Below are 12,615 nucleotides of genomic sequence, written 5' to 3'. Positions count from 1 at the left end.
AAGGCAATGTTTGTATGTGTGCCCTACAGACTCAAAAACTACTCGACCGATTTCGCCAAATATTTTAAAGTTCGGTCTTATTAGGCCTTCGTGTTTTATTTGATTATTATTATTATTATTATGTGCAGAGCAGGCAGCATTCTGCTGATGCGCTCATATCTGATTTGACAACAAGTTTGACAGTAATTGAGTTGTTTTAAGTTTGAACTAAGTCCTTTCTTCTCTCCAAATGTGAATCCAATAGAGCTTTGAATTGATTTATATTTGTTGCATCGATGACATGTTGTGGGAGTTTGTTCCAAGCATCCACTACTCTATTTGCAAGGAAGTGTTTTCTAGGATTAGATGCAAAAGGCGTTTTGGTAATAGTGTCCACGGAGATTTATATTTTTATTAGTAGTGAAGATTTGTTGGATGCTAGGGCAACTGTAATGTCCAGATAAAAGTCTCCATCAAGTCACCCCTTTCTCTTCTTTCTTGTAAGGTTGGTAATCTTAGTTCCTTGAGTCTATCTTCGTATCGTAGATCTTTCAGAGCTCTTGGTATTTTGTCTCTGTACTCTCTCTAACAGATTTATATCCTTTGCGAAGTAAGGACTCCATATTTGGAAAGCATATTCCAGGAGAGGTCGCACATATGTTTTATATATTTTTAACATCATGTCCGGTGTTAGTTCAAGGAAGGTTTTCCTGATTAGATATGTTAGTGAATTTACTCTTTTCACAATTCCGATTTGTGTTATTTTAAATTTAATCATTTAACATAATATAAGGTATATTTGCGGCACGTTCCAAAGTGGAAGATACTCTCAGTATTGCCGCGGTGAATGCTCACCATTCAGAATTGAAACATTGCTTGAACCTTTATTTACCCCACCTCCTTACCCTCCCCTCTACAGGGCAGTTGGGACTCTTGTGAAAAAATAATGTGCACTAGAGTGAGCTACAGAGTTGAATTGAAGTTTTTTTACAATACAGTCGAACTTGGTTATAACGATCACGGCAATAGCGAATTCACGGCTATAATGAAAAAGTTTTACCTTACAATAAAACTTACAATATTGCTTTATTTAAAACCTATAAAGTGAGATAAACATTACCATTTTGCAGCCAAATCGACGTTTCTTACCAATTTCGTGTGCAATTTTTAGTTTAAATCTCCTGCCAATGTCACCTGGTAGTCCCAAAAGCATCCGTCAGGCGGCGCTAGTAGTAGGGACGCCAGATCACGGCAATAGCGCAACTACAAAATGATATTTTAGTTCAGGCTTATCTTCATATAATTGTTGACTCTTATAACAAGGTTGATTCACTGATATATAATTTTGTCAACACAATTTCTGAATACATGAATGGGTCTGAAATAATAGTTATTCAAGAATTTCCTATCCCGTTAGGGACGGATTCATATGTTTATGGCACTACCTGTGTAAGATTGTCAGCTATGTGACCCGTTGCTATCCATCGGCAACAATTAAAATTGTCTGAAAATAGTCTTAGGAAATTTAACTTTGCATATTTGTTCCCTTTTAACGTCTTCTTTCATATTACAACTCATCGTCAATTTTGTTTTAAAAACCAATAAATATGTTTATGAAGGTACCTCGTTACGAGTACCAACATCCCTGCACGGGGTAAATTTATGATAGTGATGCGCATGTTTTTCAGCAGAGGGTTCGCTTTGTCTATTTTTCAAACAGGCCGCGACCTACAAGCGGAAAGGAAATTTCGAGATAATATTTCACGCGCGAAACTTAGATTAACTTGTTGGTGTTAAGGTTGCTGGTACTAGACTGTCTTCTCGACCGCGCCGGGTCGCTTTAAATAACTCGGCTGGCGACGATAGAAGGTTCGCGAGACTGCCGGTAAATTAACGAATCCTAGCACAATCGAGACTGTTCTGCGGCGCTGTAATAATGCCTAAGCGATAGCCTGGATCCTTCTGGTGAACGCCGCCGAATCTAGACAAACGCAATGTACTCGAGTAGGTACTTCGGCCTAGCGCCGCTGCGCGCAGGTAGGTACTGTCTGATATTATTGAGATAGACGATTTAGTGATATTTTTTTTGAAGACTTGAACCAGGTGATGCTAGTTATAATGCGTTGATTGTTTTGAGGAGGAAATTGAGAAGCATGAAAGCGAAATCTTTAAAACAATCATTGATAATAAATTTGTGCAATAAAAGTGTATATTTATAATTATTTAAGTATTACCTAATACATTGACAGTAGAGACAGGTAGATACGTACGACTTTAAAAAAAACCTATTTTGTATATAATGATTAAGGCGATGCACCACGTCGTGTAATATTTTGAATCGAGCCGCTATCAATAACACACCTTACGTAGATGGCGATAAGGCTTAAATTCCCGCTTCACACCATCCACCTGTTTTGATTTATGCAAGAAAAAAGCATGTCCAAAAAGTTCCTTTTATTTTATTTTGTGGATGTTCAGGCACAAATATTTAAATGTTTTTCGATCATCTTATAAATAACTTAATTTGCCACACTATACAATAAAACCATAACCGAAAATGGGTTCGTAAGTAGGAGATTTTGAACTTTAAAGCAGTTTTCATAGGCCTATACATTATTTTTTTTTCTGGGCTTATAAAAACACTTATCTGAAAAATACTCGATTATTTAATGTATTCTACTCGCACTATTTAATTAAGCATCTGAAACATTTATAAGCGACCAAATTTTCAAACCAAAAACACATGATTTTAAATTACTACGTAGTGCATCGCCTTAATGGCTACAGGGGCAAATTTAATCGGTCCCCTCGTGCTCGTCATAACCAAGTTTGACTGTATATATATTTAATGGTGAAATACTTCATGATTCGGCATGTAGTGAATGATAGAAAAAGTCGGGGATGCCCGAGGAAGACCCAAATCTTTTATCCAAACCATGATAAACGCCGGGTACACGTCAGCCAGTACTAAAATACAAATTAATTACACCCCTTCGGCCCTTCCTAAGACACTGTACTAAATAAAATATTATAAAATGGGGGCCTCAGCACGGGTAAACATCCCAGTGAGGCCAACATTACTAAATTGAAATATGAAATATTGTAAAAAAAATGTATCAACAATAAAAAAAAAATTAAAAAAAAAATATGTTGATGTGTTGTTTGACAGGTTCCCCTGATGTGTCGTCTCCCGGCAGCGTGGAAGAAGTGGATGCGCAGTTGAAGAAGCACGAGGCCTTCGAGAGACTCCTCAACACACAAGTAACGTATTATTTTTACATCATCAGTAATTTTATTTAGAAAAAAAAACGTAAAGCGAACCATTTAAATTTTTTTTTATGTTTGCATTCAAAATTTTATTATTTCAGAAAATATATATTTATTTTTAATAATAAAATATGACAGGGTATTTCATCATCTTTCAAAAACAGTTTTTAGTTTTCGGATACGTTCAGAAATATGCGTGTACGAACATCCGCGCAGATGTATTACTGTAGTCACCAAGTTACTTGAATCGTCAAGTATCGGATACTTGCGTATCTCTTTGGAAGAACCTAAATCTAATTTACCGCATGTGGGCAACGTGTGCTTGTATGACTGTAGTACATAGTCACCAAGTTACTTGAATCGTCGAGTATCGGATATGTTATATCTGTCTTACTTTGCAGATTTAAGTGTTGGGAACTCTTTGTTAAAAAGTAAAAGGTTCTACTTAAAATTGTGTTTATTTACTTTACAATTAATTGGTCTGGATTTAGCTACACTGTTCATTACCCGAGGGTTGGTAATTCTCTGTTTCTAGAAGTTGTTGTCTGTCAATAATATCCCACAGGCAATTCCTACACTCTAGCGACATCTGTCGGACTCTGGAGTAAGCGTTAAGACTAGCGTCATCTAACGCTTAAATATTCAACTTATTATCGTACATCACAGGATACTTGCGTATGTCTGTGGAAGAACCTAAATCTAATGTTGTTTTGTTGATATAAGTTTCATGTTTAATGAATGCGGCGCTGAATATGTATTATCTATTCCAGGAGGAGAAAGTGATAGCCCTCAACACCCACGGAGACAAGTTACTGCAGCAGCACCACCCCGACAGCCCCCTCATTTCCGAGGAACTGCAGAAAGTCAACCAACAACGCAAGAAGGTAAATACACACATCCTAACCGCAAAATTCAAACAATTTGCTAAATAACCTAACCTCAAATAAACTCCGTAAATTCAATCTATTTTTAAAATAGAGACAACACTACCGTCAATATAATAATAATAATAAGTGTTTTATTATCTGTTGTTGTAACAAATAGATCTAGTGATATATTCACTGGGATCTCCTGTGCTGAGGATTTCATTATATATTATTAAAATTTAGTACTATGGATTATTATTATCCATAGCAGAAGATATTGCTTGTGCAATGATGGGGGACTTAGTTAGAAGAGGATTTGAACGCACAATGCCAGTTCTCCACTCAGCCAAGAACTGATCGATCTATTTAACCACATTAGTGTGTTGATTTTTGAACACTGTTTCTCGGCCCATTTCATCTTTTGTACAAATTGAAAACTTGATCAGGTTGAAAATTGGTGGTTAACTCATTTAATGCAGATCATTAAAATGTTACAAATTCAAAATGGTGCTGATCATCATTTAAAGATGCTGAATGTTCAATCAAGTGGGGCTAATACATTTTCAAAATCAAATTTTAATTCACTTAAATCAGCAAAAAATGTTTCACATGTCAAAAAGATCAAAATGGAACTGACTGTGTTATCACTTTGATTTTAACGAATAACCATTTGCAGGTCCGCGAGCTTTGCGTAGTCCGGCGTGACTCCCTGGCCGACGCGCTACTACATGCGCAGTTCACGCGTGACGTGGCAGAGACGCAGTTCTGGATCCAGGACAAGAGCAAGAAGCTGGAGGCGGATCAAGGTATCGAAAGTAATACGCGCCTTCAATCTTTAGTACTTCTAACTCACAAGTTTTGTGTACTAACCACAATTTTTTTTAAAATTGTTTGCTACCCAAATGCTGTGACGTCCGCGTACAATGGGTTAACCCATTTTCTTTGAGCGGTTGTAATCTAATCCCGGGAAACACTTCCATATAAATAGAGTAGTGGAAGCATACAACTAACTTCCACAGCATGTCATCCATTCTACTAACATAGAGTAGTGGAAGCATGGAACCAACTTCCACAACATGTCATCCATTCTACTAATATAGAGTAGTGGAAGCATGGAACTAACTTCCACAACATGTCATCCATTCTACTAACATAGACCTATTTAAAGCTCCATTGGATTCTCAGTAGGAGAGAAGAAATGATTAACTTATTTTAAATTTATACAACTCAATTAGTGTTAAAGTTATTGTGAAATCAGATTTGAGTGATAATAATAATAATTGGGGGTCTCAAGAAAGACATTGTGTTTTTACTTACAACAACAGTTTACCTCTTAGTTTTTGTGTACTTAATAAGACCTTACAGATAAAGTTATTTTTTAATCTAGATGAGAACCAAAGTATATTTCTTGAGATAATCTTGGAATATTCAATATTGAAGATTTCGATTTCAAAAACAAGTTTACACAAAAATAATAATTCTATGAGTCTTCCGTACAAATTTGAATGAAAAACAAATGTTTAATTTAGCCCTCCGCTCCATCTCACTTACACTTGCCCGACATTGTAGATCTTCCTTTTTTTTATTTGTTTTTTAATGTTAATCACGCAATCAAAATCATTCCAGGCGGAGAAGTCACCAGTCTTGAAGACAAGATCAAGAAGTTGCAGAAGCATCAAGCCTTCAAGGCGGAGCTGGCTGCGAACGCCGGCCGAGTCGGAGAACTGAAGCAGAAGGCCAGTTTGCTGGTGGAGCGAAGACACGGCGCGGCTAGGGACGTGCAAGCCGCGCACCGCAAACTCGAAGATGCCTGGAAGGACTTGCTGGACAGGGCTGACCAGAGAGGTAAAAAATGTTTTGATATTTTATCAAAGCTTTGCATGCTCAGTATCAGTATTAAATTTGGTCTTTATCCACTCGAGCGATTGCTTGTATGGAAACATATAAACTTCTTACTGCACTTTAAAGCCAATGAATCCACCTAGATTTAGCCCGTTAATCCCATATCACAAGCGATTGCTCTAAATCTATTTGCAAACTTGCCATAATATGTCAAAAATCGCTCGAGTGATTATAGCTCTTACAGTTTAGAAGTTGTTGAGTTTTATAAACTCTTGGAAAAGTCAGGTCAAAGAAGAAAGGTGTTTATTAGTTCATTATAATGTTTAGTATATTTGTTAATTTGGTATTTCTAGCTCTTATGGTTAAGTTGTTACAAGGTTTTGCAAATACCTGGAAACACTGCAAACAAAAAAGATGAATGTGGCAATTGTAAAGGTTTGTTTGTTTAGTTATAATAGTGAGTTTAATACTTGTAGTTCTCACGGTTTATAATTTATGAGGTTTTGCAAATACCACCTGGAAAAACAACTAAACATGGCAGATAAGAGAGATGAATACAGTAGAACCCCGTTAATTCGAACCCCGATAATTCGAAAAAACGCGTAATTTGAAATTTTTTAATATGTCGTAGTTTTACGAATTTACACCAAATATCTTAATTTAAAGGTTCGGCCGCGACGAAACTCTGCTGCGAAATTTCCATTTATGTGTAAATATATCGTATTTTTACGAATTTACATTCAGATTTTCGAAATAAGAGACGGAAATCAGCCGGAAAATCTCGTTTTATGCGGAAACATATCGTATTTTTACAAATATCTTTATTAAAAGAGTAGGCCGCGACATAAATCAGCCGCAAAACCTCGATTTACGCGTAAATATATCGCATTTTTACAAATGTATTTCGAATATCTGAATTTAAATGGACGGCTGCATCGGTAATCGGCCGCGAAAACAAAGGAATAATAATTCGTATTAATACGAATTTAAAGATACTACCCGGATTTGAAGGGGCGACCGAGAAACGATTTTCTGAATTTTTTTATTCCCATAATTTTGAATTATCTGGGAATTCGTTAATTCAAATTTTGATTTTTGATGTCCCGTGGATTTCGAATTAATGAGGTTCTATTGTATTATAATTTGTGAGGTTTTGCAAATACCACCTGGCAAAACAAGTAAACATGGCAGACAAGAGGGATTAATATTATTATTTATGAGGTTTTGCAAATACCACCTGCAAAAGGTGGTATATGCTAAGTTAGGAAGCTTTAAAAATACCTGGAAACATATGTTAAACCTGCTACACCGATGTTGGGGTCCAAGGCTCGAAAATGTAGTCAGGCGATAGTGTTCATGTTTTAGCTCTCAAAGTTTTGGAGTTATAACTATTGTAATCATTTAAAAAAAAAATGTAAACATGTTCTAGATATATCTTAATGATTTGTAAAAATAATTTTAACTTTTAATTTCAGGACGAGGATTGGAGGAAGCCCAGGATATGCTGGAGTTCAATAACCAGGTGGACAAAATCGAGGCTTGGATCCGAGACAAGGAGATGATGGTATGAATCAATTTTACATTTAGACCTGTTGTGTTCCCACAAACAACTCGTCGTGAAAGTAGATTTTAAAGAATAAGATCTTTGTGTTAAATCAGGGATTTCAAATCAGGGACAAAATACTATGTGTAGGTACAAATTCGGATCCCACTTCTTAAGTTTTCCCGCTTAAGAAGTTTATTTCCTCCGTCCCTTGGAAAACTTCTTGGAGAGTTACACTGTATTTAGAGATATGCATAGTGTTCCAGGTAACACTGTTTGTCACTGAAAAGTCTCTGTTTCCACGTAACACTTTAGTAACTGTTGAGTGTTTGTTTGCAGGTGAATGCGGCAGACACTGGGCGAGACTACGAGCACTGCAGCGCCCTGCTGAGGAAGTTGGATGACCTGGACAGCGACATGAGAGTGGACGACAAACACATCAAGAGCATCAGCGCTTTGGCCGATAAGCTACTGCAGCAGGCATGTTATCTTTACTGATATTATCATGACGAAAAGTAACTGACAGTGCTTGATAATAGAATTAAATTTGGTAGGAATTATGTTTGAGTATTTGTTAGAACTTATATTAATTTTATTTTCTAGGGGCCAACGTCTGGTCCTGCGGTAGCCCAGCGCAGGGACGCTTTCCTGAACAAGTGGCGCGCGCTCAGCGGAGCGCTGCAGGAGTACCGCGACAACCTGGCCGCCGCACTCGAGATACATCAATACAACAGGTTCGCACCTTTAACCTTTGTGTTATGCCTGCAAACCGTGACATTTTGTGTTGAATTGCATGCAATGGAATGGTTTTTTTGCAGAATTTGGCTTTTTTGTAAAGAATTCGACACTTTCTGTAAAATTTTAGATATTATGTGGGTTTTGACAGTTTGTACGGAATTTGACCATTAATGAAAAATTTCATATTTGTTTACATAGATTTTGAAAATGGGTATGGAATTTAACAATTATTGTGGAATTTGACAACTTATGGAAATTTTGTGATTTTTTTAGATATTATAATTTGTATGTATTTTGACAAATTTTGTGGAATAGGACAACTTGTGTGGAATTTGTCATTTTCTTTAGATTTTGACAATGTGTGTGGAATTTGACATTTTATTTAGTTTTTGACAATTCGTGTGGAATTCCACATTTTATTTAGTTTTTGAAAGTTTTTGTGGAATTGGACATTCTATTTAGTTTTTGACAATTTGTGTGGAATTTGATAACTTGTGTAGAATTTGAGATTTTGTTTAGATTTTGACAATGTGTGTGGAATTAGACATTTTGTTTAGACTATGACAATTTGTGTCAAATCCGACAATTTGTGTTAAATCCGACAATTTGTGTGGAATTAGAGAATTTTTGCAGAATTTGACAACTTTTGTGGGGTTTGGTGATTTTTTTAGATTTTGACATTTTGTTTATATTTTGACAATTCTGTAGAATATGATATCTACATATAGTTGCATTTGCATTACCTTAAGAAATAAACCTCTTTTGGTTTAACAAATATGTCCATCCAAAATATAAAAGGCTAAAGAAATCCTCCAGAAGCATTTTTCCACTTCTATATACATACTTAATCAACCCATCGTACGTATATTATATGTGGTATGTTTGTGTGCTGCAGAGATGTGCAAGAGACCATGGAGCGCACCGCAGAAAAGGCGGCGCTCCTGACAGGCGGCGAGAAGGCCAAGGACTTGCGCGGCGTGGAGCGCCTGCAAAGGAGACGCGATGCGCTGCACCGCGATTCCAGCGCTCTACACGCAAAGATTGACGCACACGCCAACGAGAGCAAGCGTCTGGCCACCAAGTAAGTCACGTTAATACAAATCATCCAAGACCTTCCGAGGCCTCTAAAAACCAAGTTTCCTCCTGAAATCTGTCTCCATCTGCGGAGTCTATAAACTCAGCTGTTCGGGATTGGACAAGGCGTATGTAGGCCAGACAGAACTGACCATCTCCAATAGAATATAATAAAGATAATTGAGTCTGCAAACTCAGCCATTCGGACAATTGCTGAGCACTTAATTAAAACCGGCCACTTGTGTGTGTTTGTTGCAGGTATCCATCAAAGGAGAAGGCCATCAAGGAGAAGCTGGGCGAGCTGCAGGAGGCCTGGCTGAACCTTCAGGAGCTGCTAGAGGCTAGGAGACAGCAGCTGGACGATGCCCACACCGTGGAGAAGCTGGACGCCGACCTCAAGGTACCAATCATTGCACAAACAACATTTTACTATTATTTTTGAAGAGACGTGTAGATAGTTTGGATGTCAAGAGTCATAATAATAGACGCGCATGTATTATGTAAATAAAACCGTGTAAACCGTGTATCGCCTGCAGTCATAACAATGTTTCTCTGTACTGATCTATTGTTCCATGTTTCCAGGAGTTAGAGGTGTGGGTGGGAGAGACGGTGAAGAAGTTGGAGAGCAGCGAGCCCCCGGCCAGCGTGGCGGATGCAGAAGCCCTGCTAGAACTGCACCAGGAAAGAAAGGTAACACATCTATTACTACATAAGATGAATTAAGAAGTGAAGATATGTCACTGGGTCAACACACGTGGCTTCTTTCAACGAGCCCCAGTGGACATAGTTGAAATTCATTTCGTTTAGTATTGCACATAAGTTCGTCTGCGATGTTCTCGATATTCTCTTTTTTGTGATAAAATGCCTTCCTGTGCTTTTAGTAGGTGCAAAAATCATTCACGAGCAAAAACAGATCTCGTTGAGTTTCTTTTGAATTGTTGTAAATATAATTATAAATACCCGAAATCGGTAAATGTTAAAAAAAAATATAGTGAGATAGCGAAGTTAGCAACACACAAGTATAAGAGAGACAACCTACGGCCAGTAGGTCTTATTCAACAGTCCGTGTAAGCGAGTAAGCGTATCGTGTCATCTCAGTTACACCCCTGATGTGGAATATAGCAATTCCGCACAACTTTTGAGTACATAATTGATTCAAATCGAATTCACACATACATTTCATTGAATCTTTGTTATACACAAACAATGTTTGAACTAAGAATTTGCAGGAAACGTAATGTGCATTTTTTAGGTTAATTTTACGAGACAATAACGCATCTATTTGTATTGTAATGTCATTATTGATTGAATGCTGCTATTATTGTTATTGTTGTGCACTTTCTTTCGTTGCGCCTATATTAGTGATGGCCTCCGTGGATGAGTGCTTACACTTGGACATACCCTACTTGAGGGTGCCATAGTCTCTCTGGTTCCAGACGGACTCGTTTATGTAAATATGTTAAGATCTCTTGCCAATTTAAGAGCAATGTGCCAATTAATTTGATTGTCCGTTCAAGAAAGATTTTGAAAACGTTCAATCGATTTTAGCATAAGTAAGGGAAAATTATGCTTATTTGATAATAATTCTTCATGAGTCTTTTTGTTTTTGGCTTGGGACATTTGGACGCCCTCAAATTTTTGCAGATATGCCAATCCCTGCGGCTCTTATCCATCCGAAGTCTGCAGTTTTCTTCAAATCTCATCCCATCTGTGGGCCACCTTTGCTTCTTATCATTTTCAATAATATGACTACTGCAATACAGGACTAGTTTGGTATTCTCCAGACCCCAAAGAACTATGTAACTTGTAGAAAAAAGATAAACACTTTTACTCATTCTGTTGATTTGATTCTAGGCTGAGATTGACAACCGGCAGAAGAGCATCCACGCCCTATCCTCGGAGGCCCTGCAACTGCCACTGCCCGAGGGCGAGGACAAGGAGAAGAGGCCCCAGAGGCTCGCAGAGCTGTCCAAGGAGCTGCACAGCGCGTGGGACCAGCGGAGGGATCATCTCACTCAGGTAATTCTATGAATTCAACCAAACTAAAAAGGATCTAGTTTTCTTCAACGGAACCAAACTACACAATAAATCTTCCATCGTAGAGGTTTACTGCAGAAATAAAACATTGACAAAACTATTCAAAGTATACATGTGTATGAGTGTGGCTCTCTGTGCCCTCTGGTTGCAAATATGCGGTCATCCATCCTTTCCCAAGAATGGTGACCACTCCAACCCGGAAAACTACCGCCCCATGGTGTCATGATCAACGACAAACTGCTCACTTACCTTGAGAAGAACAAAATTATTAACGGACTTTAACCACTCAGAACATTAGAACGTCAAAAGACGTAAATACTATAATAGCGCTCAAGACATTAGAACGTCTTTTCACGTAAACGCGTGAGATTTTACAAAAATCGATTTATTTCCATCACTAGTATACGGATTGCCATGATTTAAAAAACAGAGTATCGATAATGAATAACGCTACGCGTCTGTATTCAACAATATCTATGGAACGTAGAACTGCATTATCTAAGCCGATTGAATCTGTCACCGTGTTCGTTCATAATTTATTGCGTTTCTAAATAATTTATTAAAAATATTTTAGTTTGGACGGTTAATATTTTGAGGTGACTAATAGTTTTTAATTATATTTCTTCAATATATAAAGTGTTATTTCTTTATGATACTCAGAAAAAAGTACATTTTTCACGGCTTTGAAATAATGGTTATCGATTCTTACATATTTTTGACGTTTTCATAAAATATATATTTAGAAACGCAAATATTTACTTATAACAACACAATGCGATAGTGGATTTCATAATCTTTCCAAAACATTTTTTAGAATGAGGCTACGTTTCCCAAGACGTGAGTTATGATGCTTTTAGCAAAACTCGTAAATAACACAAAAATTATCACGTTTTGACAGTTCTCAAAGGAACACATAGTAGATAAATGTCTTTGTCTGAGAGTTTAATACAGATTCCGTAAACTTCTCATCCCCATAAATTATTTAGTATACAGTAGTTTGTTAATAGGAATAATCTTTTTTAAATAATTGAATTGCTAAGTAGCAGGGTAACGTCTTTTAAATGATGTAATCGATTGTTCGCATCTCTGAGTTAGTTAAGCCACTGCCATCCGTTGAACTCGCAATCGTTTTGCTCCTTTTCTTAATTGGATCAGCAATGTGGGCCATTGCTTCTTGAATTGCACGGTGCAAGCAATCTAGGTCATTGCTTCGTGAACTGAAAAAGAATTGTCTTTGGAAGCAGTGGATATGTAATGTATTTTTCTTTC

General features: G+C 37.2%; 1 protein-coding gene across 1 annotated transcript in view; it reads left to right on the top strand.

The window, feature by feature from the left end:
* kst (spectrin beta chain, non-erythrocytic 5 kst) overlaps nt 1-12,615 on the top strand; it is a 179,625-nt gene that overhangs the window by 114,612 nt on the left and 52,398 nt on the right. The window contains exons 41-51 of the mRNA XM_089643731.1: nt 3,149-3,240; nt 4,017-4,130; nt 4,789-4,918; nt 5,739-5,957; nt 7,430-7,518; nt 7,837-7,977; nt 8,101-8,231; nt 9,131-9,316; nt 9,568-9,709; nt 9,892-9,999; nt 11,164-11,328. Of these exons, the coding sequence (XP_089499857.1) occupies nt 3,149-3,240; nt 4,017-4,130; nt 4,789-4,918; nt 5,739-5,957; nt 7,430-7,518; nt 7,837-7,977; nt 8,101-8,231; nt 9,131-9,316; nt 9,568-9,709; nt 9,892-9,999; nt 11,164-11,328 (1,517 nt within the window). The remainder of the gene's footprint in view (nt 1-3,148; nt 3,241-4,016; nt 4,131-4,788; nt 4,919-5,738; nt 5,958-7,429; nt 7,519-7,836; nt 7,978-8,100; nt 8,232-9,130; nt 9,317-9,567; nt 9,710-9,891; nt 10,000-11,163; nt 11,329-12,615) is intronic.

This window comes from Hesperophylax consimilis, chromosome 20, assembly GCF_061612785.1.
Source record: "Hesperophylax consimilis isolate HC1 chromosome 20, BYU_Hcon_1.0, whole genome shotgun sequence".
NCBI lineage: Eukaryota > Metazoa > Arthropoda > Insecta > Trichoptera > Limnephilidae > Hesperophylax > Hesperophylax consimilis.
This window is presented reverse-complemented; position numbering and strand designations above follow the sequence as displayed.